The 27,464-nt window shown below is 42.6% G+C and overlaps 1 protein-coding gene across 2 annotated transcripts in view; it reads left to right on the top strand.

Moving 5' to 3' along the window:
• The window catches only part of LOC140953526 (uncharacterized), a 50,754-nt gene extending 24,815 nt beyond the window's left edge, over positions 1-25,939 (top strand). Inside the window, exons 7-24 of one of the 2 annotated variants that reach the window (XM_073402934.1) lie at positions 59-197; positions 565-890; positions 1,037-1,175; positions 2,145-2,470; positions 3,148-3,286; positions 3,604-3,935; positions 5,188-5,326; positions 6,571-6,896; positions 8,407-8,545; positions 9,515-9,846; positions 10,148-10,286; positions 14,440-14,768; positions 16,151-16,289; positions 17,145-17,276; positions 22,835-22,922; positions 23,686-23,733; positions 24,196-24,243; positions 25,240-25,939. In XM_073402934.1, the coding sequence (XP_073259035.1) occupies positions 59-197; positions 565-890; positions 1,037-1,175; positions 2,145-2,470; positions 3,148-3,286; positions 3,604-3,935; positions 5,188-5,326; positions 6,571-6,896; positions 8,407-8,545; positions 9,515-9,846; positions 10,148-10,286; positions 14,440-14,768; positions 16,151-16,289; positions 17,145-17,276; positions 22,835-22,922; positions 23,686-23,733; positions 24,196-24,238 (3,255 nt within the window). In that variant the 3' untranslated portion in view covers positions 24,239-24,243; positions 25,240-25,939. The remainder of the gene's footprint in view (positions 1-58; positions 198-564; positions 891-1,036; positions 1,176-2,144; positions 2,471-3,147; positions 3,287-3,603; positions 3,936-5,187; positions 5,327-6,570; positions 6,897-8,406; positions 8,546-9,514; positions 9,847-10,147; positions 10,287-14,439; positions 14,769-16,150; positions 16,290-17,144; positions 17,277-22,834; positions 22,923-23,685; positions 23,734-24,195; positions 24,244-25,239) is intronic. The other variant, XM_073402933.1, reaches the window with a different exon arrangement.
• The last annotated feature ends 1,525 nt before the right edge of the window (positions 25,940-27,464 follow it).

Below are 27,464 nucleotides of genomic sequence, written 5' to 3' on the forward strand. Positions count from 1 at the left end.
ATTACTCCTGGTTTCAAACCTTTCACAGTTTCTTATTACTTTGACTATACTTTTTTAGATTTTTGTTGGAAACAAAGACAGCGACACGGTTGTGTACAACATTTTAAAACCACCAATCACAACACGCTTCATTCGAATTTTGCCGGTGGAGTGGCACAGTCAGATATCATTGAGGATTGAAATTTATGGCTGTCCAGGTATTCCGAAATGTGTCGAAAAACAATAAGTCATAACTAATTATTTATACAAAGAGCCTGTCTATATTCTGTCCCTGTTAGCCCTATTATCGATCTGTCATAGTATGAAGACACCAATCAACTAAAGGCAAATTTTGGTGCAATATCTGTAGAATCTGGTTACTTTGACAACAAGTTCTCTTCTCCTTCATTCTGGCGCTTTATTGATCCTCACCTAGTTTGTACCAGATGGTGCTCTAATTTGACGGCGCTTCTATTTGTTTCTATAAAAGTGTTTGAAAATGAATTTAGGAAATTCGCTTCACTTAAGCCAAAGATTGCCAGGATGTTTAGACAGATGATTAGACATATTCATGCATTTATTCAGGTTGTGTAACATCACTTGGAATGGAAAATCGAGCCATTTCTGATGTCCAGGTAACAGCCTCGTCACAAATGGATGACACCAATTCCGCACGAGAAGCCCGATTGCATTCTAAGTCAAGTGGGAACCAAAGAGGTGGCTGGGTAGCTCTCAAGAATGATCTCAACCAATGGCTTCAAGTGGATCTTGGCACTTTCACCAGAATAACACGTGTGGCAACTCAAGGAAGAGATGGGTATGATCAGTGGGTGACCAAGTACAGGTTACAGTACAGTAATGACGGAGACATCTTTCACTCTTTCAAAGTGTTGGGGGTTAATTCAGCGAAGGTATGGCTGTCAAGTTTTTGGCAGAACTCTTCTAGTCCTCGGAGAAATTTGTGAAAATCCTATGAAAGCGCAACCAGCTCACTAATCAATATTGTAACTTCCAGATTTGTTGATTTATAGCTTTCTGGAATTTTTCCTATATTTAGGTTTTTACAGGGAATCAGGATAACGGCGCGGTTGTTTGCAACTCACTGAGTCCACCAGTCACGACTCGCTTCATTCGGCTGATTCCAGTGGGGTGGCATAGTCGCATATCGATGAGAATAGAGATCTATGGCTGCCCAGGTACTGAGGAAAGATTTCATATAAATAATGTATTTCCCCTTTGGCTTTGCTTTTGCCACTACCACTTTCATCATGCCATTACCTGAAACATTGCAATCATCATCCCAATCTCGCCTCATGTAAAGTAATCCGAATTTCGGAATCCTTGAAATTTCGCTTGTGGAATCCGATATGTTAAGGGGACTGAACACAATTTTGCGGCGGTAACTCGCGTGACGGCGCCTGTTTTAAATTAGACAAACAAACATGGCGGCGAAAAAAAGCAATGGTACACAGAGGACATTTGGCAGAATTTTCACTTTTATTGTATTTTAGAGAATGAGAACTTTAAAATGGAAGTTGAACAGACGAATTTTGTGACACATTTAATAATTACAGTACAATTGTGTTATTGATTATCTAAAAACCCGTCCGTTAAAATTTGGTCAAATAAATTTTAAAAGGGTAATGATTACTTATAGTAAGCTGTGTGCAAGTTTAAACGAAAATCTAATGAGCGAATTTTATGCAAACTGAGCAAAAGTGAAATTTTAAGGTTGTATTCAATCGTCACATTTTACCTGTCAATCAAAATCTTTCATCAGTATATTTTTCACTTGCCAAGTTTCAGCTTGCGAGCTGCAACCTTTCTCTTGCCATGATTTGGCAAATGACATTTACTCACAAACTGCCAAAACTGTGTTCAGCCACCTTAAGCTTTAGAATCCTGAATCCTGCTAACGATTAGAATCTGGAATCTGGAATCTAAGTTCCACTGTCTAGGAATGCGGAATCCATTTCCTGGAATCCGGAATCCAAGATCGCTGAATTGAGAATCCAAGACTGTCTTGGATTAATGGACATTGGGCAACTAATCGCCTTGACACCACTGTTATCCCCAACATCTGAATCTCAACCATCTCCCTATTGTCTTCCCTCGATTACAACCCCTGGTTAGAAAGCTTGTTTATCCTGATCTTACCAATTTAGGTTGTACAGCAGCACTTGGAATAGCTCTCAGATCAATCACTGATGCCCAGATAAGCGCGTCTTCAAAACTGGACAACACCCATTCTGCTGCACAAGCCAGGCTGCATTCCAAAGCAGTAGGAAGCAAATATGGAGCCTGGTCAGCACATGAAAATGATCATCATCAGTGGCTTCAAATTGATTTTGGAAGCTCCACCAAAATTACACGGCTGGCCACTCAGGGAAGAAATGACTTTAATGAGTGGGTGACCAAGTACAACTTAAGTTACAGTGATGATGGTGTACATTTTCATTCCTACAAGATGGTAAGAGTATCGAGGGCAAAGGTATCTCTTAGACCCCATATCTAAGGAGAAAACATGTCCCGAGTGGGTATAGTGGCTGGGGCAGCGGCTACCCGAACTACCCTGGGTGAGCCAAGGTTTCCTACATTTTTCACCAAACTTGGCGAGCCGTCTACATGAGAAAGAAAAAGTTGGCTAGGCTAGAAGTATGAGCTGCCTAGCTGGGTCAACCTGGTAGAGTGACCATCCTAGCCGAGTTAACTTTTCTCCATTTAAACTCTTATCCATCCGGGCCAACTCGGATAAGAACAGACAATCAGAGCACAAGCGAGCGCTTTAGCGCTTGCTTAAGTGGACTCCTTGAGAGGGTGACCCTCTTTCCCTGGACAACGTTTTCTAAAAATAGACGAGGCCTTACTAAGATTTGGGTGGCTATGAACTTAACACACACGTTCCTTAATCTTCTCACTTTCTAAAATGCCGTTTCAGGTAAAATAAGGCATTTCGACTCCATACAACTGTTTTGGAAGCTGCTGTCTTCAACATGGCATCTATCTTCTGAAGCATGCGAAGACTTTCAATTATCGATTGGCAATTGTCAAGTTTTAAAAAAGCCAGCTGTAACTTAAACGTAATATAATTTCTATTAGTCAGGCTAGCTAAAGGCTCCCTACTTGTGCGATCTGAAATAGTTCTTAAAACCATTGTTTGCTTTGTAGGTCTTTGAAGGAAATCAAGACAGTGACACTGTTGTATACCACACTCTTATTCCACCAATCACAGCTCAGTTCATTCGGCTGTTGCCTCTTGCTTGGCACAATCACATATCTTTAAGAACGGAGGTGTACGGTTGTCCAGGTGCTCTTACGAAATATTAATTGAAAATTAAATATTTTAACTTCACAGATAGTAATTCGGGTTAGTTAATGTGTTTCATGTTTGCAAAATTACGACACTCAACTAGAACGAAAAAACGCACACTTTGGAATCATCTTTTTCATCACGTAAGATGGGATATATTTTATTTCAGTATCTGTGTTGGCCCTGGGCCGTATAAAAAAGATTACCAGTAAATGTTAAATGTTAATCTGCCTGAGTGGCTCTAACAACTGTTGAAGCCTTACCTGCAGATCTAATGTTCAGAAGCTTTTTAATTTTATGTATTGTTAATATAGGTTGCGTAGCCCCCCTCGGCATGGACAGTGGAGCAATAACTGACGTCCAGATAAGTGCTTCTTCTCAGTGGGATAACAATCATGGTGCATCACGGGCCAGGTTGCACATGCAATTTAATCATAAGACCAGACAAACAGGAGCCTGGTCATCTCGTTCAAATGATCTTAACCAATGGCTTGAGATAAACCTTGGTGGTTACACTACATTAACTCGTGTTGCAACACAAGGGAGAAGTGACCACGATCAATGGGTAACTAAGTACAGATTGCAATACAGTGATGATGGGGTGATCTTCCAGTTCTACAAAGAGCCACATCAGACTTCAGCAAAGGTATGTAAATAGGGAGTTGAAGCAACAACGTCTTTGAGCGCCGCATGTCAATCAGAAGTGAGGCCTTTTCCCTTTCAGTATGCCTTGACGCCAGCAGGTTTTCATTGTTAAGTATCTTTACGCTTATACAGACGATTTGCCCAAGACTTTGAGCAAAAACCACCTTCTAAGAATGCAAAAACTCCACTTCCGCTTGACGTGCGTCGCTCAAAAACGTCAGATGTCGCTCTTACAGCTGTTACCTCCTTTGAAAACAGTTTGAAGAAGTACTGGCTAATCCTGGCGAAAATGCGGATTTACGTTCTCCTTAAGCAGAACATAAGTGCATCGTCGGTTCCGTGGTCACCTTTCACTTGAAGAGACCTAAGTACCCGCCATTTTCACTTATAAAGGTGCCTCATTTTCTGAGAAGATGTGATTATTCAACCTTTTGGAAATACTGCTATTGCGCGCGTGAATACGGTCGAACCTTTACTTAACCGCCTACTACTACGTAGTCACTCTCTGAGGACAAAATGGTTAGTAAATCCCTATAAGTTAAAACTCTATTAAGCGATCACTTGGGTCTCCTCAGAGAGGGTGGCACCTTACAACTGGCTTGACTGTATCTTATCCCACTTATAGCAGAGCTGTCGCTTGCTTTGGCGCACCATAGGTACGAAACTTTAGTCATCTATGTATCCAAGAAATTTTGGTTCTGACAACATTATCTGTACGTACGTCCGTACGTCAGTCCGTAGGTACGTTCGTCCGGCCCATCATGTTAGCGGAGGTGGAATGTCTTACTTGCTAGCTTAAAAATCCAAGGTATATACAAATTGTGTTTAACTTCATACTGGGCATCCATGTTGTGATCAATCGACAGCTATTAAAATAAGGTATGCGCTGACTAGTGTCACATGACTGTATCGCGGGTTCAAATGTGCAACTCGTTGAGGTGAAGTTTTCTTTTTAAGTTCTCCACCTACCAGTTATGGTATTCAAGTGATCTCAGGCTCAGAAAACTTTTACTTCAGAAAGACTTTCTCTTAAAAGTTCCCCGAGAGCATCGCTTTTAGCCTTGGCTAAATCTACATATTTCTTTATAGCGATAAATTTATGTGCCAAAGTAGGAAGATAGTATGACCTTTCTAACGACCAACAGAATTCTTGTTGACAACTTTTCTTACATTTAGCATATTCTGCTTGTACTTAAAAGTATTATCGAAGACACAACTACGTGCCTGAAATTGTTTTCACTGAATCACTGCAGGTTTTCCCAGCAAATAAAGATCGTAACACCATTGCTTACAACATCTTGAATCCACCCATTACAACGCGCTTCATTCGAATCAAACCGATGGAGTGGCGTGGACACATATCCATGAGGATGGAGATCTACGGTTGTACAGGTATTCAAACTTACATTGTTCGCTTACTTGCACAGTAATACTGTCTACAGTAGTTGCTACTTACAATGGATCCGGTTCTGATTGCAACACACTCCATTCGAACCTAACCGCTTAAGTTACACTACCGCATTTCCATCACGATGAAGATCTACGACTTTTTAGTGATTCAAGCTTCAGGCATTGTCCACACGAATAGAGGATCGCTGAAACCGCATACCTAGGTAATTCGATCGAAATTCGATAACATCCGGTTTCCATCGGCTACACGAATTTGCAAATCCGTCGAATCCAAGACAAAAATACATTGTGGAGGGGTTTCAGATTTCGTTTACGGTTAGCGGATTTGCTAATTTCGTGTGGAAGGAAGGCCGATTCGTGTAAAAAAGGGGGGTTTAAAAAATATCTGGCTTCTTGTGAATGGGGCCGTCCATACATGAAAGCTATACTGATGCGTTCTCACTGAACGAAACAGCTGTCTGTGGCTGCCACCAGGAGACATGGCTGTGCACGTGTTGTTGGAGTGTGTCACTTTCGTTGGGCATTGATCTTGCATCACTACCGGTCCACTATCTGCTTACCAGAGCCGTAGCTAGCGGGGAGGAAGGGGGCAGCTGCCCCCCGGAACTGTTGAGCCGAACTTATCAAGTCTGTAAATGGATTTGTTATCTTTAGACTCAGTTATTTTGATTGTAGTGACTTGCATTTGTTTTCAATTTTCATCGGGGAGGATACAGACCCCCCCCCCCCCCCTCTACAAGGCTCGTGCCTTCGGCAGTCACGATAATGCCCCCCCCCCTTCCCTTGTGACAAAAAACCCAGCTACGGCCCTGCTTACTTTGCTTATAGAAAACCTGCAACGTCCCAGTTCCTTGACGATTAGAAAGTCATAAGCTATAATTCACTCTGCAGTTCGAAAGGGCTGATTGGTCTACGTTACTTAGGATTTGTAGAAAAGAGTATCCGGGGAAAGCTAATCCAAAACAAAACAAATCTAGGTTGTACGACACCGCCTGATATGGAAAATAGAACGATCCCTTATTCATGGATAGCCGCCTCGTTATCACGTGATAACGAACACATTGCTTGGGGAGCCTCCGCGTATAAAAGTTTGTTGAGTAGCCCGGGAGTTTGAGAGAGCGGCTGGATCTTGCTTATTTGGGTTTTGTACAGAAAGGGACTAAACCATGCCTAATTAGTGAGGGTGTTAAGCTTTTTTGATGTTTCTGCCTCTAAAACAAATATAGGCTGTACGACACCGCTTGGTATGGAAAATGGAGCGATCCATGATTCCAGGATAACCGCTTCATCGTCACTTGACAACAAACACACCGCTTTGCAAGCAAGGCTGCATCTGACAGCTGATTCCAGGGCGGGGGGAGGGTGGTCGGCTCTTAAAGATGACTTTTATCAGTGGCTTCAGATAGAACTTGGTGGTTACACAACTGTAACACGTGTAGCGACCCAAGGAGGGAATGGACGAAACGAATGGGTGACACATTACAGATTGAAATATAGCCGTGCAGGAAATATCTTCATGTATTATAAGCTGAGGGAAAACAGCTCAGCAATGGTAAGTATACACAAAGCTCAGTCGTGTTCGTTAGATTTGTGACGATTTGTGGGTTTTGTCGTTAACCGTAACTGCAATCTTTGACAAAGCCACTGAAGGAAACATTACATAGTCAACAGGTGTATGTGCATCTAAAGAGGCAAACAACATTGACTCCAGAAGTGGGGGTGTAATATTTGTTGGTTCGTTACATATAATATACGTTAAAATGCTTGAATGCATTTAACGTGATATTTTTCTCCGGGGTTGGAATAAGTAATCTCGAAAGCCGTAAAGCGGTAGGAAGTATGATATTATCCATCAGAGCCAGAGGGAGGTCGATTGGTTTACTGTTAATCGTAACTTACGCTGTTCGCAGTACCCTATTTTTTCGTAAGATCGGCCATCTTGGTTTCATATTTTCCGAAGCGGGGGCAGGGTCGAGGTTTGTAACGATGGGGGGAGGGAGGACTCCTCCCAAACCGTCCTCCGACCCCTAAGTAGATTTGACACTCATCTCTAGGCTAAACTCGAAACATTTGAAACCAAGATGGCCGCCCGTAACGCGGGGCGCTTGATCTCGATGATCTTACGAAAAAATCGGTCAGTGTAAAACGCAGACTGCGGACTGCAGACTGCAGACTGCGGACCAGGGGTAAAATGCAGACTGAGTGTGAAATGCAGACTGCAGACTAAGAGTAAAACGCAGGCTGGGGTACAATGCAGACCAAGCATAAACTGTAGTCGTGGAAGGGTGTAAGTGTAAAAAAATCCCGCAAACACACGTAAACGAACACTTACTTTACGACATCTGCTTTCACAAATCCATTCCTTTCTTCTCTGGAACGTCGTCGACGACCCGAAAACATAGTCGCACTCTTGAACCGTTTTTTCCGTCCGAGAGACTTCACACTTCAACTTTAGATGCGAAGTTTTCGACATACGTGACCAGGGACCGTCAATTGGTACAACACCACGATGTTTACGCTGAAATGAAAGCTGCTGACCCAAAATACTGAACAGGAAGAATTATGGCGATAAAAAAGGGAATAAATCATTCCAACAACAAAAAAAGGTGTTCTGCAGGAAATTTGGATAACCTTCTATGAAAGTGTTGCAAATCAAGGTACGCAGACTTAAGCTGTTCGGATGTTCATTGAAACTTCTGGCGAATGTGCAATGCACTTCGACTCGGAATCGAGTGTGTAACTGATACCGGCTGGCTATTTCACCGATTTGGAGAAGAAGGAGCACAAATGTTTAAAAACGTCTACAGTCTTTATTCTGCATTTTTCACCCAGCCCGCATTTTACTCTCAGTCTGCAGTCTGCATTTTACACTCAGGCTGCATTTTACCCCTGGTCCGCAGTCTGCGTTTTACACTGACCGCGAAAAAATAGCGATGGTGTCTAATTCCAACTCGTCGCCGAAAACAGTTGGAGTGACCGTTGGTCATTCAGTTTGTCATGATTAGCCGGGATTTACTTGAAATGAGAAAGTGAAAACTAGTAGGCTTGTTTTCCCCTTTTAGGTGTTTGAAGGCAATAAAGACAGTAACAGCGTTTTTACAAACACATTAAGTCAGCCGATCAGAGCACGCTACATTCGCTTTATTCCAATAGAGTGGCATAATCACATATCAATGAGAGTAGAGATCTACGGCTGCCCAGGTGTGATACACTTACAAATAATTTTCTCAGAGTTGTATGTAAGCTACAATGCGGTGTGAGCGGTAATGATTAACTTGAATTGGCATGTCACAATAACCGTGGCTAGCACCCTATGGAGCGCTTATTTGCTGGTTTGCTCGCGGAAAAGAAATAATCCTTTGTAGTCTACCTTGGATTAAACGTACTTCAGTCAAATTTTCACGCCAAGTTAGCCTTACATTTGCCAAAGGAGTAACCACGACGGTTGCTAAAACGTCATTAATATAAAGTGATTTCGCACTAACTGTTTCAATCCTCACCGCGCTAATATTCCATCGCGTTCAAGTTATCAAATATTGGTAAATTTTCTGGGGTTAAATTCTAAGACAGCTGTATGCAAATTCAGAGAAAGAAAAAAATTCGTCGTCTTGCCTTAACGTCCTCCACAAAAACATGAAATAAGGCAGTTCCACTTCGTAGTTGTGCCGACGGCAAAGAAATGTACAAAAAAGCGTGATGCATGTGCAAAGTTGCTGTTTTGCTCATATTACACCTATTGCTTTTTCGCTGTTCTGGCTGCCCTCTCCGTCGCCGTCGTCGTCGCTTAAGCTCCCTATTATTATGGTTAAGTTGTCTCGTGTAACCACAGCTAATAGTTCCTCTATGATTGTTCATCTCCTAATGGATAAATGGATAGATGATTGGATCACAAATTAAACTTTTTAATACATTTTTCATTAAATTTTCCACTTCCAGACAGAATAAAGAAACAACGTATGGATTTTTGGTATGACCGTTCAAAATACGACTTGATGTGTTTTAGTTTCACGTGGTCACATTCATTAAAAGTGTTTTACGTAACGCACGTACGGAGAGGTTTCCTTGAGCTATGACTTTATATTCTTTTGGGCTATATCAGATTCGATCCCTTCAAACATACCGGCCCAGAAGATGAAGTTTTATTATAAACTGTACTATCTCACCATACAGGTTGTATAGCACCACTTGGTATGGAAAACAAACAAATATCAGATGCTCAGATCAGTGCATCTTCAATGTCTGATGACAATAGCTCTCCAAGCAAGGCCAGGCTACACCTGAAAGAAGATCAAAACCTACCTGGAGGGGGTGGGTGGAGTGCCCTTAAAAACGATCTCCACCAGTGGCTACAGGTGGACCTTGGAGGTTACACCACAGTAACACGTGTAGCGACTCAGGGTAGGACTGGGTCCAATGAGTGGGTGACCAATTACAAGTTACAGTACAGTGATGATGGAATGAACTTCCAGTTTTACAAAGAACATGGAGACAAGTCAGCTAAGGTATCTTCACACACGTATTATGTAAAATACTTTTAAAGGCAACCAGATGTTTTTAAATCAGTTCTCATTTACAACAAGCTAAGCTACCTCGATCGTCCAATATGTTTTGATTAGACCCTGTGTGAAGTCATAACCCGTTTTCTATGGCAACATACCTGGCAAACAATGACTAAATTGTGAACAGTTTTTTCAGGACTAGGCCAAACATATTTAACCAAGCATTGAAGTGAGAGACTTGTTGGCCGCTTATTTGCTCTTAGGGTTAGGGTTTAAGGTTTCACTGTTTCATTGCTTATTACAGGTTTTTACTGGAAACGATGACAGTGATACTGTTGTGTATAATGCACTCAGTCCACCAGTCACTACAATGTTTGTTCGTGTATTGCCTATAGCTTGGAACAGTCGTATATCTACGAGGATAGAGCTGTATGGTTGTCCAGGTAATTTGAGTAAGTTAAGGAGGAGCGGTTGTTATAAATTCGCCATTTCCACATATCTCATATTAAATCGATTTCTCCTGTCGTCAGGGTGGTCATGTTTGTATTCCAAAACAATCCAACGGCGGTCATTTTGTTTTCCATGAAGGTCTTTTGCGTGCTGAACTTTTCTGTAAACCCTTTTTTCAATAAATATCCATAGAGACAGGCCAGGTCTGTAAAAACGCCCTTTAAAAGTTCTTTGGCTTCCAAACATTGCTCTACAATTTGTTTTGGGACGACTATAATACCTAAGAAAAATTTAAAACAAAAGAAATGCGAAATTTAAGGGGGAAAAGAAGGTCGATATCACTGTTGTTCCTGCTGTCGCTATTCTAGCTCTTGACACTATTGTCGCTGTCATCATTGTTGTCACTGTTGTCCTTATTGATACTGTTGTTACTGTTGTCATTGTTGTCACTATTGTTGCTGTTGTCACTGTTGTCGCTGTTGGCTCATTTTGTTGCTGTAGTCACTATTGTTCCAGTTGTTGCTGTTGTCACCATTTTTTCTGTTCTCTCTGTCCTCACTGTTGTCGCTACTGTCACTGTTGTAACTTTAATCGTTGCTGACGCTGTTGTCGCTGTACTCCCTACTGTCACTATTGTCACTATTTTCGTTTTTTCACTGTTGTCCCTGTTTTCACAGTTGTCACTGAGGTTGCTGTTGCCACGGTTATCTCTGGTGCCGCTGTTGTCGCTGTTGGAACTGTTCTCTCTGTTATCAATGTTGTCACTGTGTTTACTATTGTCACTGTTGTTGCTGTTGACGTTGTTGTCACTGTTGTCAACGATGTCTCTGTTATCACTGTTCTCACTGTGATCACTGTTGTCACCGTTGTTGATGTTGTCACTGTTATCACTGTTGTCACCATTGTCACTGTTGTCACCGTTGTCACTGTTGTCACTGTTGTCACTGTTGTCGCTGTTGTCACCATTGTCACTGTTGTCGCTGTTATCACCATTGTCGCTATTGTTGCTGTTGTCCCTGTTGTCACTATTGTCACTGTTGTCACTATTGTCACAGTTGTTGCTGTTGTCACTACTGTCACCGTTGTCACTGTTGTCGTCGTTCTCACGGTTGTCACTGTTATCACCATTGTCACGGTTGTCACTGTTGTCGGTGTTGTCACTGTTGTCACTGTTGTCACCGTTGTCACTGTTGTCACTGTTGTGGCTGCTGTCACTATTCTCACCATTGTCGTCATCGTTGTCACTGTTGTCACCGTTGTCACTGTTGTCACTGTTGTCACCGTTGTCAGTTTTGTTGCTGTTGTCACCATTGTCACCGTTTTCACTGTTGTCACCATTGTTACCGTTGTCACATTTGTCACCATTGTCACCGTTGTCACTGTTGTCACTATCATCAGTGTTGTCACCGTTGTCACTTTTCTCGCTTTTGTCACCATTCTCACTGTTGTCATTGTTGCACCATTGTCACTGTTGTCATCATGTCACTGCTGTCACTTTTGTCACCGTTGTCACTGTTGTCACTGTTGTCACTGTTGTCACCCATTGTCCCTGTTGTCACCGTTGTCAGTGTTGGCGCTGTTGTCACCATTGTAACTCTTGTCATTGTTGTCACTGTTGTCACTGTTGTCACCATTGTCACTGTTGTCACCGTTGTCACTGTTGTCACTGTTGTCACTGTTGTCGCTTTTGTCACTCTTGTCACTGTTTTCATTGTTGTCACCATTTTCACTGTTGTCACTGTTGTCACTTTTGTCACTGTTGTCAGGTGTTGTCACTGTTGTCACCGTTGTCAGTGTTGTCGCCGTTGTCACTGTTGTCGCTGTTCTCGCTGTTGTCACTGTTGTCACCGATGTCACTGTCGTCACTGTTGTCATCGTTGTCACTGTTCTCACTGTTGTCACTGTTGCCACTGTTGTCACTGCTGTCACTGTCGTCACTATTGTCACCGTTGTCACTGTTGTCACCATTGTCAATGTTGTCACTGTTGTCAGTGTTGTCACCGTTGTCACTGTTGTCGCTTTTCTCGCAATTGTCACTGTTGTCATTGTTGTCAACGTTGTCACTGTTGTCATCATTGTCACTGTTGTCACTTTTGTCATCGTTGTCACTGTTGTCACCGTTGTCATCCATTGTCACTCTTGTCACTCTTGTCATCATTGTCAGTGTTGGCGCTGCTGTCACCATTGTTACTGTTGTCATTGTTGTCACTGTTGTCACTGGTGTCTCCTTTGTCACTGTTGTCACTGTTCTCACCGTTGTCACCGTTGTCATTGTTGTCACTGTGTCACTGTTGTCACCGTTTTCACTGTTGTCACTGTTGTCACCGTTGTCACTGTTCTTACTGTTGTCACTGTTATCACTGTTGTCACCGTCGTCACTCTGGTCGCTGTTGTCACCGTTGTCACCGTTGTCAGTTTTGTCACCTTTTGTCACTGTTGTCACTGTTTTTCCTGTTGTCACTGTTGTTACCCCTTTCACTGTTGTCACTGTTTTCACTCTTCTTTCTGTTGTCACGGTTATCACTGTTGTCACTGTTGTCACCTTTTTTACTGTTCTCGCTGTTGTTACTGCTGTCACCGTTGTTACCGTTGTCGCTGTTCTCACTGTTGTCACCGTTGTCACTATTTTCGCTGTTCTTACTGTTGTCACTGTTATCACTGTTGTAAGCATTGTCACTGTTTTCAGTGTTGTCACCGTTCTCACTTTTGTCACTGTTGTTAGTGTTGTCGCTGTTGTCTCTGTTGTCACTGTTGTCGCTGTTGTCACCATTGTCGCTGCTGCCACCGTCGTTGCTGTTTTTACTGTTCTTGCTGTTACCACCATTATCACCATTGTCATCGTTGTCGCTTCTGTCGCTGTTCTCATTGTTGCCACTGTTGTTGCTGTTGTCTCTGTTTTCACTTTTGGAACTGTTGACGCTTTTTTCTCTCTTGTCACTGCTGTCACTGTTGGCTCTGTTATCACTGTTGTTGTTGTTGTCGCTTTTTTTTACTGCTTTCTCTGTTGTCACGCTTGTCACTGTTTTCGCTTTTTCGCTGTTATCGCTGTTTTAACTGTTTTTGTTGTCGCCAGTGTTGTCTGTGTTCCCTTTTGCCTTTTTTGTGCCCGTTGTCCTTATTGTCCTTGTTGCTCCTGTTACCGCTCTTGTCTGTCTTGTCCCTTTTGTCTCCCTTTTGGCTGTTGCCTTTGTTGTTCCTATTGCCCTGTCTGCCCCCTGTTGTCCATGTTGTCCCTATTGTGCCTGTTGTCCTTGTTTTTCTGCTTTCCTTGTTTTCCTTGTTGTCCTTGTCGTCCCTGTTGTCACTCTTGCCCCTTGTCCTTGTTTTCCTTGTTTTCCCTGTTCTCCCGTGTTCGCCGTTTTGTTGTTTGGGGGCATTAACATGGTTACCCTGAAGTCACGTGGATGGGCTTTATAGAATAGTGCTGATAAACACGGGGCTCTCGTTTCCACAGTGGCACATTATGATTTTTTTCTACAGTGTTTTTGTTGCTGTTTAGGGACGATTGGAACCTCGATGTGGGGGAGGACATAAGGTTGAGAACCCAGGAAAATAGGGGTAGCGAGGGGTGGTCGGAGGCGGGACTGGAAAGGGCTGGAGGTGGTACTTCTAAATGGACGGGGATTGGGAGAAACTGGGGAAATAATGAAACAATGCTCAATAGTTTGCGAACGAAAAAGGTCTTAACGGAAAAACACCAAGAAAAAAGGGGTAGGGCCGGCAATGCAGTCTTAGGGAGACGATTACGCTTTAGTGAGTCCTAAAAAAATCGATTAAACTCTTTACTTTTTCCACATCTTTTGTCAATTGCATATTCAATTTTTTACGTACCGTTTAATGAAACGTCATACTTGATGGGATTGTGAGGAAAAAGCAGGAAGAGGGACGAGGGAGTATAATGACTGCTTTAGGGGAGTTACTTTGAATAATGCTTACTCCGTATGCTACAAAATCACAAAAGTAAGTTTTTTGAAGCCAGTTTGTTTTATACCAGCCTATGCGAAGGGCAACTGCGACTTAACATCCAAACTTCACCAAAATTGAAAATTTAAAAATCCGACCAAGTTCATTGAAATTGCTCTTCGAATTATATTCAGATATATGTTTTCGAAGTCCTCAGTTCTTGGCATTTTTAAATCATCCTAGGATGCGTCAGTGCCCTTGGCATTGAAAATGATGAAATCCCAGATGCTCACATCACCGCGTCTTCACAGCTGGATGACAACAATAGGGCAGCACTGGCAAGATTACAGTTAAAAGAAGATGGCCTCAAGCAAGGAGGATGGTCTGCTCTTTACAATGACTTTGGCCAGTGGATTCAAGTGGATCTTGGTGGTTCCACCAGAGTCACTAGGGTGGCCACGCAAGGAAAGAATGCAGGTGATGCGTGGGTGGTCAAGTACCGACTGCAGTACCGTGAAGACCTTGGAATAAACTTCACTTTTGTCAAGAAGTCAGTCAACAGTTCAGCAAAAGTATGTTTGTTTGATTACATGGAGCTTTTCTTCTACTTGCTCTGAAATCGTAAAAAAGCATTGCAAGCACGGGGAATACTCCGTCCGAGAGTGCTGCTGGGGCCTTGGAAACCTTTCCTGCTAGAGTTAGGGTGTTTTTTATTTGTCAGAACTGAGCGGCTACACCATTACCGTCGTCATTTGAATTTCACTTTTAATCTTAACTATCCAGCTAGGTCGGTCAATTCTAAGTACAGCCATCTCTCGCCTTGCGGACACCCCGCTTAAATGGACACCCCGATTATATGGACAGCAGCTAAATCCCCGGCATAAACAAATTACAGACATTTGACTTGAATAAACTCTCGCTATTACGGACTCTCGCTAATTTGGACACTAACTCGAGGTCCCTGTAGCGTCCGCTATAAAGGGAGTTGACTGTAGCATGCAAGAAGGAGATGGTTATCCATAAAGCGGGCGCGTGAAGTTAGGAAGTTTCATGGAACAACTGTGCAACAACGGCTGAGAAATGTACATAAAAGCCTGATGCACGTGCAAAGAAGTTGTTTTGCTAATATAAATCTATTGCTCTCTTTCTGTTCTCTTTGGCGTCGCTGTCGTCGTAGGTTATATGAGCTTGCTATTGTTGTGATCCAAAAATTTTGCAACCAAGATAACGTGACGTCAGACTTTTCCTCTTTATTTTCTATAAATGATACCAAACTAAATCCCTCTGATTTCTATTTCCTGTACTAGACTAGAGTGCTTGAAAACCCCACCCTTTCCAGCGGCGTATACCTTTTTAACCTACCGGTATTAGGACTTCGATAAACTACTAAAGGCTGGAGCGAAGAGGTCACATGATCACAACACCTCTCGCACGGAAGGCAATGGCCCTTTGGGCGAAAGACTCATGTGGGGAAAAATCTTCAAGTAATTTAACCCTTTACGCCCTTAGATTGATCAGCATCAAATTTCTCCTTGTAATATCAATGCTTTGTAAAACAGAGTGATCATAAGAATTACGGATATGATCACACAAGAAGAATTTGCGTGATATTTTATCAACTCCTCCCCACTACTTCTGTATGAAATGAATAGGGACAACAAATGAGAATTCAAATTTTGCTCTTAGGGCTTAAAGGGTTAAATGGCATCTTGAGCGATATCGTTCTATGTGGTTCGGGTGCAGGTAAATCATTAGTTGGCTTTTCCTCCTGCCCGAAAGGCAATTATTTTGTTTTTCTTCGCTAAAGAAGTCGAAGGGAGGTTTATACTTGTGGGACAATAGTTATATTATTTGCACCCTTTTTCGAAGGCTCTTTAGAACCTCACCCTGAATCCCTTAAAATGTCTGCTAAACAGGAATAACCCAACTGTTCTCTTTCATCTTTGTTCTAAAGGTATTTTACGCAAATTACGACAGCGATACCGTGGTGTATAACGTGTTAGCCCCACCAATCACAGCACGTCTAATCCGTATCTTACCAGTGGAGTGGCACAATCAGATATCAATGAGACTGGAGATATATGGATGTCCAGGTTAGTAAGCAGAAAATTTCCATGCAAAATATTTTTTAGCAGAGTATTCTTTTGCCTTCCTGTGTAAAGAGAAGAAGAGAGACTCTGCCTGAATCAAGTCAAAACTTTGAAGTCACCGTAGCCTAAACTTCTGAACTAGTCAATCTTGAGGGTCCCCAATAGGTCCATCGGGATCCGGGATTTCCCTTATTTGAAGCTCGGGATTCAGGATTTTAAAGCAAAATCAGGCAAGACTCGGAATTGAAAGTATGCGCGCAAGTTAGAATGCTCGAAATAACCCTCGGGATTACGGAATTGCACGAAATTTTGGGTCGAGATTACGGGATTGGAGAACCCTATTGGGCACCCTGTTCCCTTATCTCTTCGTTTAACTAGAGACCTTTATATTCGAGGACGACTACGCTTACGAGATTTGACTTGAAGTTTTTCCGCGTCTTCTCAAAATAAAAACTTCCCGGAAAGCTTCATTTTACCAGTTTTCACTGGAAAAGTTAGCATTGTTATGTTTAGTGAAGGGGGTTACGCTTTCTCCCGATGCCAAAATGGTGCTATAAATACTGCTAAGGTTAAATAAAGTAATTATTATTATTATGGTGTGATCCTCTCCAGTTCAGCGGCAATCCCACGCGCAGCTTAGAGACATAAAAATTTCCCCAGATATGGGCAGCACCAACGATGGCTGGCAAACTGTGCGCTTCCAAAAATATCAGGCAGACTCAACTTACCGTATTATTATTATTATTATTATTATTATTATTATTATTATTATTATTATTATTCAGTATGGTGATGATGATGATGATGATGCATTTAACAAACCTCTAAGGGAATTGTTTATACTCTGTTTTTATGTAGTTCCTTCTTCAACTACGACTGCACCGCCAACGGAACAAACTACAAAGACAAAATCGAGTGAAAAAATTAGTTCCACTGGAAACGAAAAACCGGAAGGAAAACAAGGAAGATCTGCGTCGCAACGGAGAAAAGGTAACCAAAAAACTGGATTAAAAAACACTTCAGTGAAAATACTCTTTAGTTTGGCTTTGTTGTCAGGACTTTTTACGGCTCCCTTATTAAAAATCCGCTCGCTCTGTTTCTTTTCTTTCTAGCCAAAGAGAATGGATTATAATGCGGGAAGATTCTCTGTTTTGATTGAACTTAGGAAACGTTGTTTGTCGTTAAATATATAAAGCCGGTGTGTTTTCAATTTTAATTCCTGATGATTGATTTTCTGTGGTTTTTTGCTCTTCTATTTGAGTCTTTGACGTCTTCAAGTAGTTTGGTTTGGTTCGTTGAGTTCTTTTGAAGCATAGCTTTGCGTTGCGGCTAAATGACTTTTTAATGGCGAGATGGTTTTCTTTAGTTTCCCCGAAAGTGCCTGGATGCTGAATTGCAAGCTGCATGTAGTTTTCCTCAACTTTTGTTTTTATGCAAAACAGACCAAGAAAATGTATCTGTGGAAGCCTTTCAAGACTTTCTAGATAACTCTAGATAACAGAAACGTGGATTTAACCCAACAGCAAAATTGGCCTTTTCCAAAGGCCAATCCCTCATTCACCATCACTGTTCCACCACCAATGTTCAGCCATCACTGTTCCACCCTATCACCACACTCTTCCACCATCACTATTCCACTGTTCCAACAACACTGTTCCACTGTTCCACCACACTGTTCCACCATAACCAATCCACCATCCCGGTTCCAACAACACTACTCCACTGTTCCACCTCAGTGTTCCACCACACTGTTCCACCATCACTGTTCCACTAAACCGCCAACATTGTTCCACTGTACCACCGTCATTGTTCCACTGTTCCACTCTCACTGTTCCACCAACACTGTTCCATCGTTCCACCCACACTGTTCAACTGTTCACCACACTTTTTCACCATCACTCTTCCATTGTTCCACCATCACTGTTCCACTGTTCCAACAACACTGTTCCACTGTTCCACCACACTGTTCCACCATCACTATTTCATTGTTCCACCACACTGTTCCACTTTCACTGTTCCACTGCTCCACTGTTCCACCAGCACTGTTCCATAACACTGTTCCACAAACACTGTTCCACTGTTCCACGAACACTGTTCCACCGTTCCACGACCACTGTTCCACTGTTCCACCATCACTGTTCCACTGTTCCACCAACACTGTTCCACTATTCCACCACACTGTTCCCCTGTTCCACTGTTCCACCATCACTGTTCCACTGTTCCACCAACACTGTTCCACTATTCCACCAACACTGTTCCACTGTTCCACCCCACTATTCCACCAACACTGTTCCACTGTTGCACAACACTGTTCAACAGACACTATTCCACTGTTCCACCACACTATTCCACTTTCACTGTTCCACTATTCCCCCAACACTGTTCTACTGTTCCACCACACTGTTCCACCTTCACTGTTCCACTATTCCACCATCACTGTTCCTCCAACCCTGTTCCACTGTTGCACCTCACTGTTCTACCATCACTGTTCCACCAACCCTGTTCCATCACACTGTTCCACAACACTGTTCCACCAACACTGTTCCACTGATCCACCACCCTGCTCCACTATCACTGTTCCACTGTTCCACTGTTAAACAAACACTGTTCCACTATTCCACCAACACTGTTCCGCTGTTGCACCACACTGTGCCACCAACACTGTTCCACTATTCCACTCTTCCACGTCACTGTTCCACTGTCCCACCTCACTGTTCTACCATCACTGTTCCACCAACCCTGTTCCACCATCACTGTTCCACTGTTCCACCACAATGTTCCACTTTCACTGTTCCACTGTTCCACCAACACTGTTCGACAACACTGTTGCACTTTCACTGTTCCACTGTTCCACCACACCGTTCTACAAACACTGTTTTACTATTCCACCAAACTGTTCCACTATCACTGTTCCACCTACACTGTTCCACTGATCCACCACCCTGCTCCACTATCACTGTTCCACTGTTCCAGTGTTAAACAAACACTGTTCCACTATTCCACCAACACTGTTCCACTGTTGCACCACACTGTGCCACCAATACTGTTCCACTATTCCACCAACACTGTTTCACTGTTCCACCACACTGTTCCACTATCACACTGTTCCACCAACACTGTTTCACTGTTCCACCACACTGTTCAACCAACACTGTTCCACTTTTCTACCACACGGTTCCACTATCACTGTTCCACTATCACAATTGCACTGTTCCACCAAATTGTTCCACCATCGCTGTTTCACTGTTCCACTTTTCCACCACATTGTTCCTCCATCACTGTTCCACTTTTCTACCAACACTCTTCCCCTGTTCCACAACACTGTTCTACCAACACTGTTCCACTGTTCCCCCTCACTGTTCTACCATCACTGTTCCACCTACACTGTTCCACCACACTGTTCCACCAACACTGTTCCACTGTTCAGCCACACTGTTCCACAAACACTGTTTTACTGTTCCACCTCACTGTTCCATTATCACTGTTCCACCTACACTGTTGTACCATCACTGTTCCACTGTTCCTCCAACACTGTTCCACTATTCCACCAACACTGTTCCACTGATCCACCACACTGTGCCATTAACACTCTTCCACTCTTCCACCTCAGTTTTCCCCCAACACTTTTCCACCTACACTGTTCCAGCATCACTGTTTAACTGTTCCACCACACTGTTCCACCACACTGTTCAACCAACACTGTTCCACTTTTCTACCACACGGTTCCACTATGACTGTTCCACTATCACAATTGCACTGTTCCACCAAATTGTTCCACCATCGCTGTTTCACTGTTCCACTATGAGTGTCCCAACACTGCTCCACTTTTCCACCACATTGTTCCTCCATCACTGTTCCACTGTTCTACCAACACTCTTCCCCTGTTCCACAACACTGTTCTACCAACACTGTTCCACTGTTCCCCCTCACTGTTCTACCATCACTGTTCCACCTACACTGTTCCACCACACTGTTCCACCAACACTGTTTCACTTTTCCACCACACTGTTCCACTATGACTGTTCCACCATCACTATTCCACTGTTCCACCACACTATTCCACCATCGCCTTTTTACTTGTTCCACTATGAGTGTTCCACCAACACTGTTCCACTGTTCCACCACATTGTTCCGCCATCGCTGTTTCACTCTTCCACTATGAGTGTTTCACCAACACTGTTCCACTGTTCCACCACATTGTTCCACCATCGCTGTTTCACTCTTCCACTATGAGTGTTTCACCAACACTTTTCCACTGTTCCACTACAGTGTTCCTCCATCACTGTTCCAATGTTCTACCAACACTCTTCCACTGTTTCCCGTCACTGTTCTACCATCACTGTTCCTCCTACACTTTTCCAGCATCACTGTTCCACTTTCACTGTTCCACTGTTCCACCAACAGTGTTCCACCACACTGTTCCATCAACACTGTTCCACTGTTCCACCACACTGTTCCACAAACACTGTTTTGCTGTTCTACTATGACTGTTCCACCTACACTGTTTCACCATCACTGTTCCACTGTTCCACCAACACTGTTCCCCTATTCCTCCAACACTGTTCCACTCTTCCACCACACTGTTCCTCCAACACTGTTCCACTGTTCCACCACACTGTTCCACCAACACTGTTCCACTGTTCCACCTTAGAGTTCCACCAACATTGTTCCAGCATCACTGTTCCACTGTTCCACTAAAACTGTTCCACCACACTGTTCCACCCACACTGTTCCTCTTTTCCACCACACTTTTCCACTATCACTGTTCCACGGTTCCACCATCTCTGTTTCACTGTTGAACCAACACTGTTCCACTTTTCTACCCCACTGTTCCACTTTCACTGTTCCATCATCACTGTTCCACCACACTGCTCCACTATCGCTGTTTCACTTTTCCACTATGAGTGTTCCACCAAGACTGTTCCACTGTTCCACCACATTGTTCGTCCATGACTGTTCCACTGTTCCACTACACTGTTCCACCAACACTGTTCCATTGTTCTACCAACACTGTTCCTCTGTTCCACCACGCTCTTCCACCAGCACTGTTCCACTTCACTGTTCCACCGCACTGTTCCACCAACACTGTTCCACTGTTCTAGCAACACTCTTATACCAACATATTTCCACTTTTCCACTATCACTGTTCCACTAACACTGTGCCACTGTTCCACCATCACTTTTTCACTGTTCCACTTCCTTGTTTTATTAACAATGTTCCACTGTACCACTACACTGTTCCACCATCACTGTCCCACTGTTCCATTGTAGCACTACACTGTTCCACCATCACTGTTCCACTATTACTGTTCTACTGTTCCTTTACACTGTTCTACCATCATTGTCCCTCTTTTTCGCCAACACTGTTTGACAGTTGCACCACTCTGTTCCACCATCACTGTTCCACTATTGCTCCTCTTTTGTCCCGAGTCTTTGACGTCTTCAAGCATTATGGCTGGATTTCAGTTCGTTGAGTTCTTTTGAAGTATAGCTTTGCATAGCTACTTTTTCTTAGCGCGAAAGTTAAGGACCTCGGTAGTTTTCCAAAAACTTGCAGCGATTTATTTCCATATACCATTATTATTATAATGAACGTTATCGTTACTATATATATACTACTACATGAGAAATTTCTGCAATTTGATTGGCTTAGAGCAGTGGTATTTCAGCTTAATCTGAAATACCTACATGTCAAAATTACAAACCTTTTGCTGGTAGGAGTAGAAACAAATAATAGCATGATTTGTACGTGATATTTGGCATAAATATCACTTGTGACATTTCAAAATTGTCTCAAATTTCACTCGCCTAACTGCTCTTGAAATTATGTCTAACAATTTCGAAATATCACTCGTGGTGTTTGTGCCAAATATAACTACAAATCATGCTATTACCTATACTAATAGGCCATTTTCATGATGAAGGCATCGGACAACAACTATCAGAATTTTTTTTTTTGCCTTCTCATTTAAATTTGTTAAACCAATACGCCACTTCTGCATTTCCCATAATGCACCTTATTCCCACCCCCCCCCCCCAAAAAAAAATTGTACAAGCATTGCCTTCAGTAGATTTTTTCGGCCAGTTATTTAAACGGAGTCCAGCCAGTGATATTTACAAACCGCGTTCTGAGCCATTTTCAGTTTGCTGAACGCTTTTACGTAAACCCATTTATCGTGAACAGTTTCATGATACAGGGGCGGATCTAGGGGGAGGGTGCAGGGGGTGCGCACCCCCCCCCCCCCCGAGATTACCTGCGGTTTTCTAATACAACTGGTATTCCTCCAAAAAAAAAATATTGGTTTATTGGTGTTGAAGTCAAGAGCAAGAGACGAGTGCACCCCCTCCTAAAAGAAATCCTGGATCCGCCCCTGTGATAGCACATGGCGTAGACTAGAAAAGCATTTGTCTTCTTTAAATCACTCACTAAGGAAGGGATCTGGAGGTCCAAAGAATTCCTAAACCGTGGTCTAGGTTAGACTTCATTTAAATAAAATAATAAGCGTCCCTTATTTTCTCCTGAAGAGTGTTTTGTGAACACTTTGCAGATTCCAAGGTTTCGGCAATCGTCGCGCCAGTGGTTGTGTTCGTTTTGGTCGCCCTTATATTATTGGTTGGATTCTTCTACTGGAAAAGGTAGGATCGCGCCTCACTAGAAACGCCATTACACATTTTTTAAGACAACCTGCAACAGATGTCGTTAAATGGAAACTGAAAATTTAAGACTGAAGAGGAATCGACTTTCTTTCGTAAGGAGCGAAAGCAGCAGGAAAACGTCAAAAAATTCAAAATGGCGGTGCGCTGAAGATAAATAGAGAATGTAAGCGTTGACAGCGAGTTTGCCGATTGAGCGCATCGGTTCTTCGCAGCTGCACATGCTCAAGTCGTTTTTACGGCGAGTTTTGATCGAAAAGTTGAGGTGGCGAGAGAGAGATTTTTAAAGAATCAGGAGCAACATTTTCGATTTGATTTCGAAGTATTCCCTTACATGACAGGCGCAAAAATCGACTTCAAATCAATAACGATTGTCGAAATCGCACTCGTTGTCAACAATAACACTCTCTAGTGTAAAGGCGAAAACAGGAAATTTTTGTGCTACTTTTTTACTTTCGCTTTCCAGAAAAACAGTTGGAATTTTGGCTTTCGTTTGAACCTATTTCGTTCAATTGGTTATAACATGGGATTTCTGAGGGGTGAAATTTTGGTCCAGGTCTTTCTCTGCATTTTGTTTGAAGCCCTATGGATTTTCGTGGGTTTTGATTTTTGCCCCCATTCGATCATCCCTGTCACTTGAAATCCTGAGTACCCCCCCCCCCCTCCCCCACTCCCCCCACCCCCGGGCTGTATATGCAGCCATGACAATGCTATCGTTTTTTTTTTCTTGCTTGTTCTATGACAGAAAGAGATCAAATAAAAACTTGGAGATTCAGCAAATGACATACCAGAAGTAAGTAATCTTAAAATGAATATACTTAAGTCAGTTTCCCTGGCCCGGCAAAGTTTTATACGGGGGTAAGGGAGCTCCACCCACAGGGGCAGCCCATTGCCGTTTTATGTACCATTATTTTTTTATACTACTACATTAGAAATTTCTGTAATTTGATTGGCTTAGAGCAGTGGTATTTCTGCTTAATTTGAAATACCTACATGTGAAAATACAAACCTTTTGCGGGTAGTAGTATAAACAAATAATAGCGCGATTTGTACGTGATATTTGGCAGAATTACCACTCGCAATATTTCAAAATTGTCTCAAATTTCACTTGCCTGACGGCTCGTGGAATTACGTATAACAATTTTGAAATATCACTCGTGGTATTTATGCCAAATATAACTACAAATCATGCTATTACCTATACAAAGCGGGTGTTGTTTTATTTAATTACATGTTAGGTATTTTTGATTTGCAGAGCTGGCACGGAACCTCTAGAAGGAGCAGAAAATCTTTTGTAGGATGGGTAAATATGATGATATGTCAGTTTTAACATATTTCTCTTCTTTGATTATAATTGGATGAAAACCCATGGGCATTAAAATTCACAAGCTTATTACCCAACAGGGATAAGGGCTTGTTTACATGGAGGTGGGGGACCCTAGATAGGTGAGGTAGCATGCGGCGGGTCACCCCACCTATCATGTACACGTGATCAACTTAAAACGAGAGATTATATGGACAGGCAGGTTACCTCACCTACCTGGGGTCCCCCACCTCCATGTAAACAGGCCCTTGATCTAGCCTGTTCCAGGCTCAAAAATTGTAATGTGCAGAGATTGTGAATACAGATGCGAAAAAAAAATCGCAGGCCACGTGCGCCTTGTTTTCGCGAAGACCGTACCATCTTAGGCTATGTTTAAACTATACCGGATAACTTTTCGTGGCGCCACGAAAAGCTCTCCCCCGGGGATGCTATCTGGTATAGTATGGACAGAAGCGGCCCAGGGCGGGCAGCCCCAAAGTCGTTCACACACATATATCCAATGGGGAGTTTAAGATAGCACGACGGCGAAGGCCACGAAAACGTGGCTTAAAAAGTGAATATGTGTTCTTTTAATCTCTATCGCGATTACTCCAACTCATTTACTTTGTCAAAAGCAAGCGAACTCTTACTTCCGCGAGGAAACCGAATACGTGTTCACAATGCACTAAAATATGGCACAAAACCTATCCGATATGTGACGCTCCACTCTCGTGCCGTCGCTGAAATCGCGCTGCCACAACCGTTCTTTTGTGTGAACAGAAGCTCTGTGCTGTATGATTATCGTGGCAGCGCAAACGTTATACTGTGAACACAGTTTTAGAGCCTAGTACGGCTAGAATTAATCCGGTCGTTAAAATCAAACATTTTTCACCACACAATCTAAAGACAGACCATCGAAAGAACTTTCCGTGGTGGAAAATTTTTAAAATGGTCTTTCAGTTTATATTTATCATTTTGTTTTTGGTTTCTTGTTAGAGGTGAACTGCTGTTCCGTGACACCAAAGAGGCTTAGCCATCAAGGCAACACAAGAAGACACCGTTCAACCTATTATTTTTGCTTCTTTTCCCATTGCTTTTTTTTTTTTGCTTTGTGTCGTATATAGACTGTAAATCGTGTGAACGGCATTTCTGTTAAAGTATGGTAAAATGCGCAGCTTGTTTTGTGACATTGCTGAAAAACAAGTTGAGTAGTGATGTTGCGCGTTTTACCACCCACGAATCAAACGTCAGGCTGTTGCAGGTTGCAAAATGTTGTTGCAGAAAGTAATGAGTAGTTCTACTTTTTGCAACAAAATCTGTACATTTTGTGCGTTTAACGGGCCCAACGAAAGCTTGTTTTGAAACAAGTGACGTAACTCACATCTATAGCGCGACTTCCGCGTCATTTTATCCAATCATAAGTCAGTATTTTCACAACTTGCAACAACCTGATTTGTTGCAAAACAAACAGGTTTGAACGTAGGTGGTAAAACGCGCAATATAGCTTCTCAAGTCGTTTTGCGGCAATGTTGCAAAGGCAGTCGCACGTTTTTGTTGTCCGTTTGACCGTAGCTTTAGGCCTGCAGAGAAACTAGTAGCTTATCTAAATCCTAAATTTACAAAGTATGATAACTCCAATTGTTTTATTGTAAGTTAATAAATTTATAATTCATTTAAAAATGTCTCCGTTTCTGATTTGTTTAAGTCCTCCGGACAGACAAATTAGACAGACGAACGGACGGATTAGACGGACGGACAGACGGATGGTTAGACGGACTGGATGAATGGATTGGTCAAACGGACAGACGGACGGATTGATTGGATGGACGGATGAATTGGATGGATAGACGGACAAACTAAACAAACGAACACACAGATGGAAGGTCGGACGGACGTGTGCACGGACGGACGAACAGTCAGACGGACTAGGCAGAGTGTACAAACGGACTGGATGGACTAGATGGACGGCCTGACGGGAAGGACCGGATAGGTTTAACCGGACGGAAGGACGGACTGACTGGATGGATGGATTGGATGAACGGTTGGATTGAACGGATGGGAGGACGAACTCGTAGGGCGGACGAAGGGACGGACGGACAAACTAGACGGATGGACGTAAGCGAAGTTTATTTCTATATTTATGAAGTAGGTCATTTGCACGATGGCGTCGTTTTACTACTACGACCAGAATCCTTTTCGTTTTTCCTTTCATATTTAAATTTTGTAATGACATTGAGGTTTACTGTCAGACTCAGAAAACCGTGAACACCTGAAAAATTTCAGGAATGTTGATTGTGTACTGACCAATTACAACAAAGTTCACGATACGCAAGCAAACCTTATAACCACAAACTAATTACCGTTGCTGTTTGCGGTTTAGTTATCTCGCTCCTTATTGGCTAGCTTCTCGCAAAACAACAACATTTCATAAATATTTCTGGTGTTCACGGTTTTGTGAGTTTCACAGTAAATAGTAAAAGCCCTAATTTGCAGAAGAAAGAAAACCCCTAAAGGATTCTGGTCGTACTAGTAAAATGATGTCAAACTACAAATGGCCTATTCTTATAAAAAGTCTGGCGTAACATGCAAAACAGTATCAAAACACTCGGTAATTGCCAACAAGGCAACCGATCTAAGAAGCGAGGTTGCCTCGGCGGCAGAATTATAACGCCGGGTAATGTAGGCAAAAACTCTCAAATTCTGCGTAACCCTCTAAAATGTGCATTTTTGACCATATTTGGGTGTAAGTAAGACCCCATATTTTGGTAGTGACGTTATTGTGTTATATTTGCAACTCGTGGTCCGAAATTGGATGATTCTCTGAGCAGCTGTTCGTTGTCTGTTCGAGAGGAACTAACAGGTGAGCAAGCTTTAATGCGATTTCTAGTTTGAAAGGGCAATTAGTACTCTGGTTTGCTTTATAAATTGTTTTTAAAGCAGCAGCTGGTCAAGGAATAGGGTTTTACGCTCAAATTTTTGTCAGAACCAGCTTTTTCTTCGCAGCTCGATTTACATTGAGGTAGCGTGTTCGCTTCTCGACTCAGAACCAGGGTTTTCAGTGTTCTCTTTTCCTTTGTGAATTGAATTTTAAGCGGTAGTTGATCAAGGCATAGGGTTATATTCTCAAAACTTTTATCAGAACCAGCGTGTTCTTCCCAGGTCGATTAACATTGAGCCAGTCCTCACCTCTCGTGAGGAATGCAACGTGTTTGCACACCTTT

The sequence above is a fragment of the Porites lutea genome, chromosome 12 (assembly GCF_958299795.1).
Source record: "Porites lutea chromosome 12, jaPorLute2.1, whole genome shotgun sequence".
Lineage (NCBI taxonomy): Eukaryota > Metazoa > Cnidaria > Anthozoa > Scleractinia > Poritidae > Porites > Porites lutea.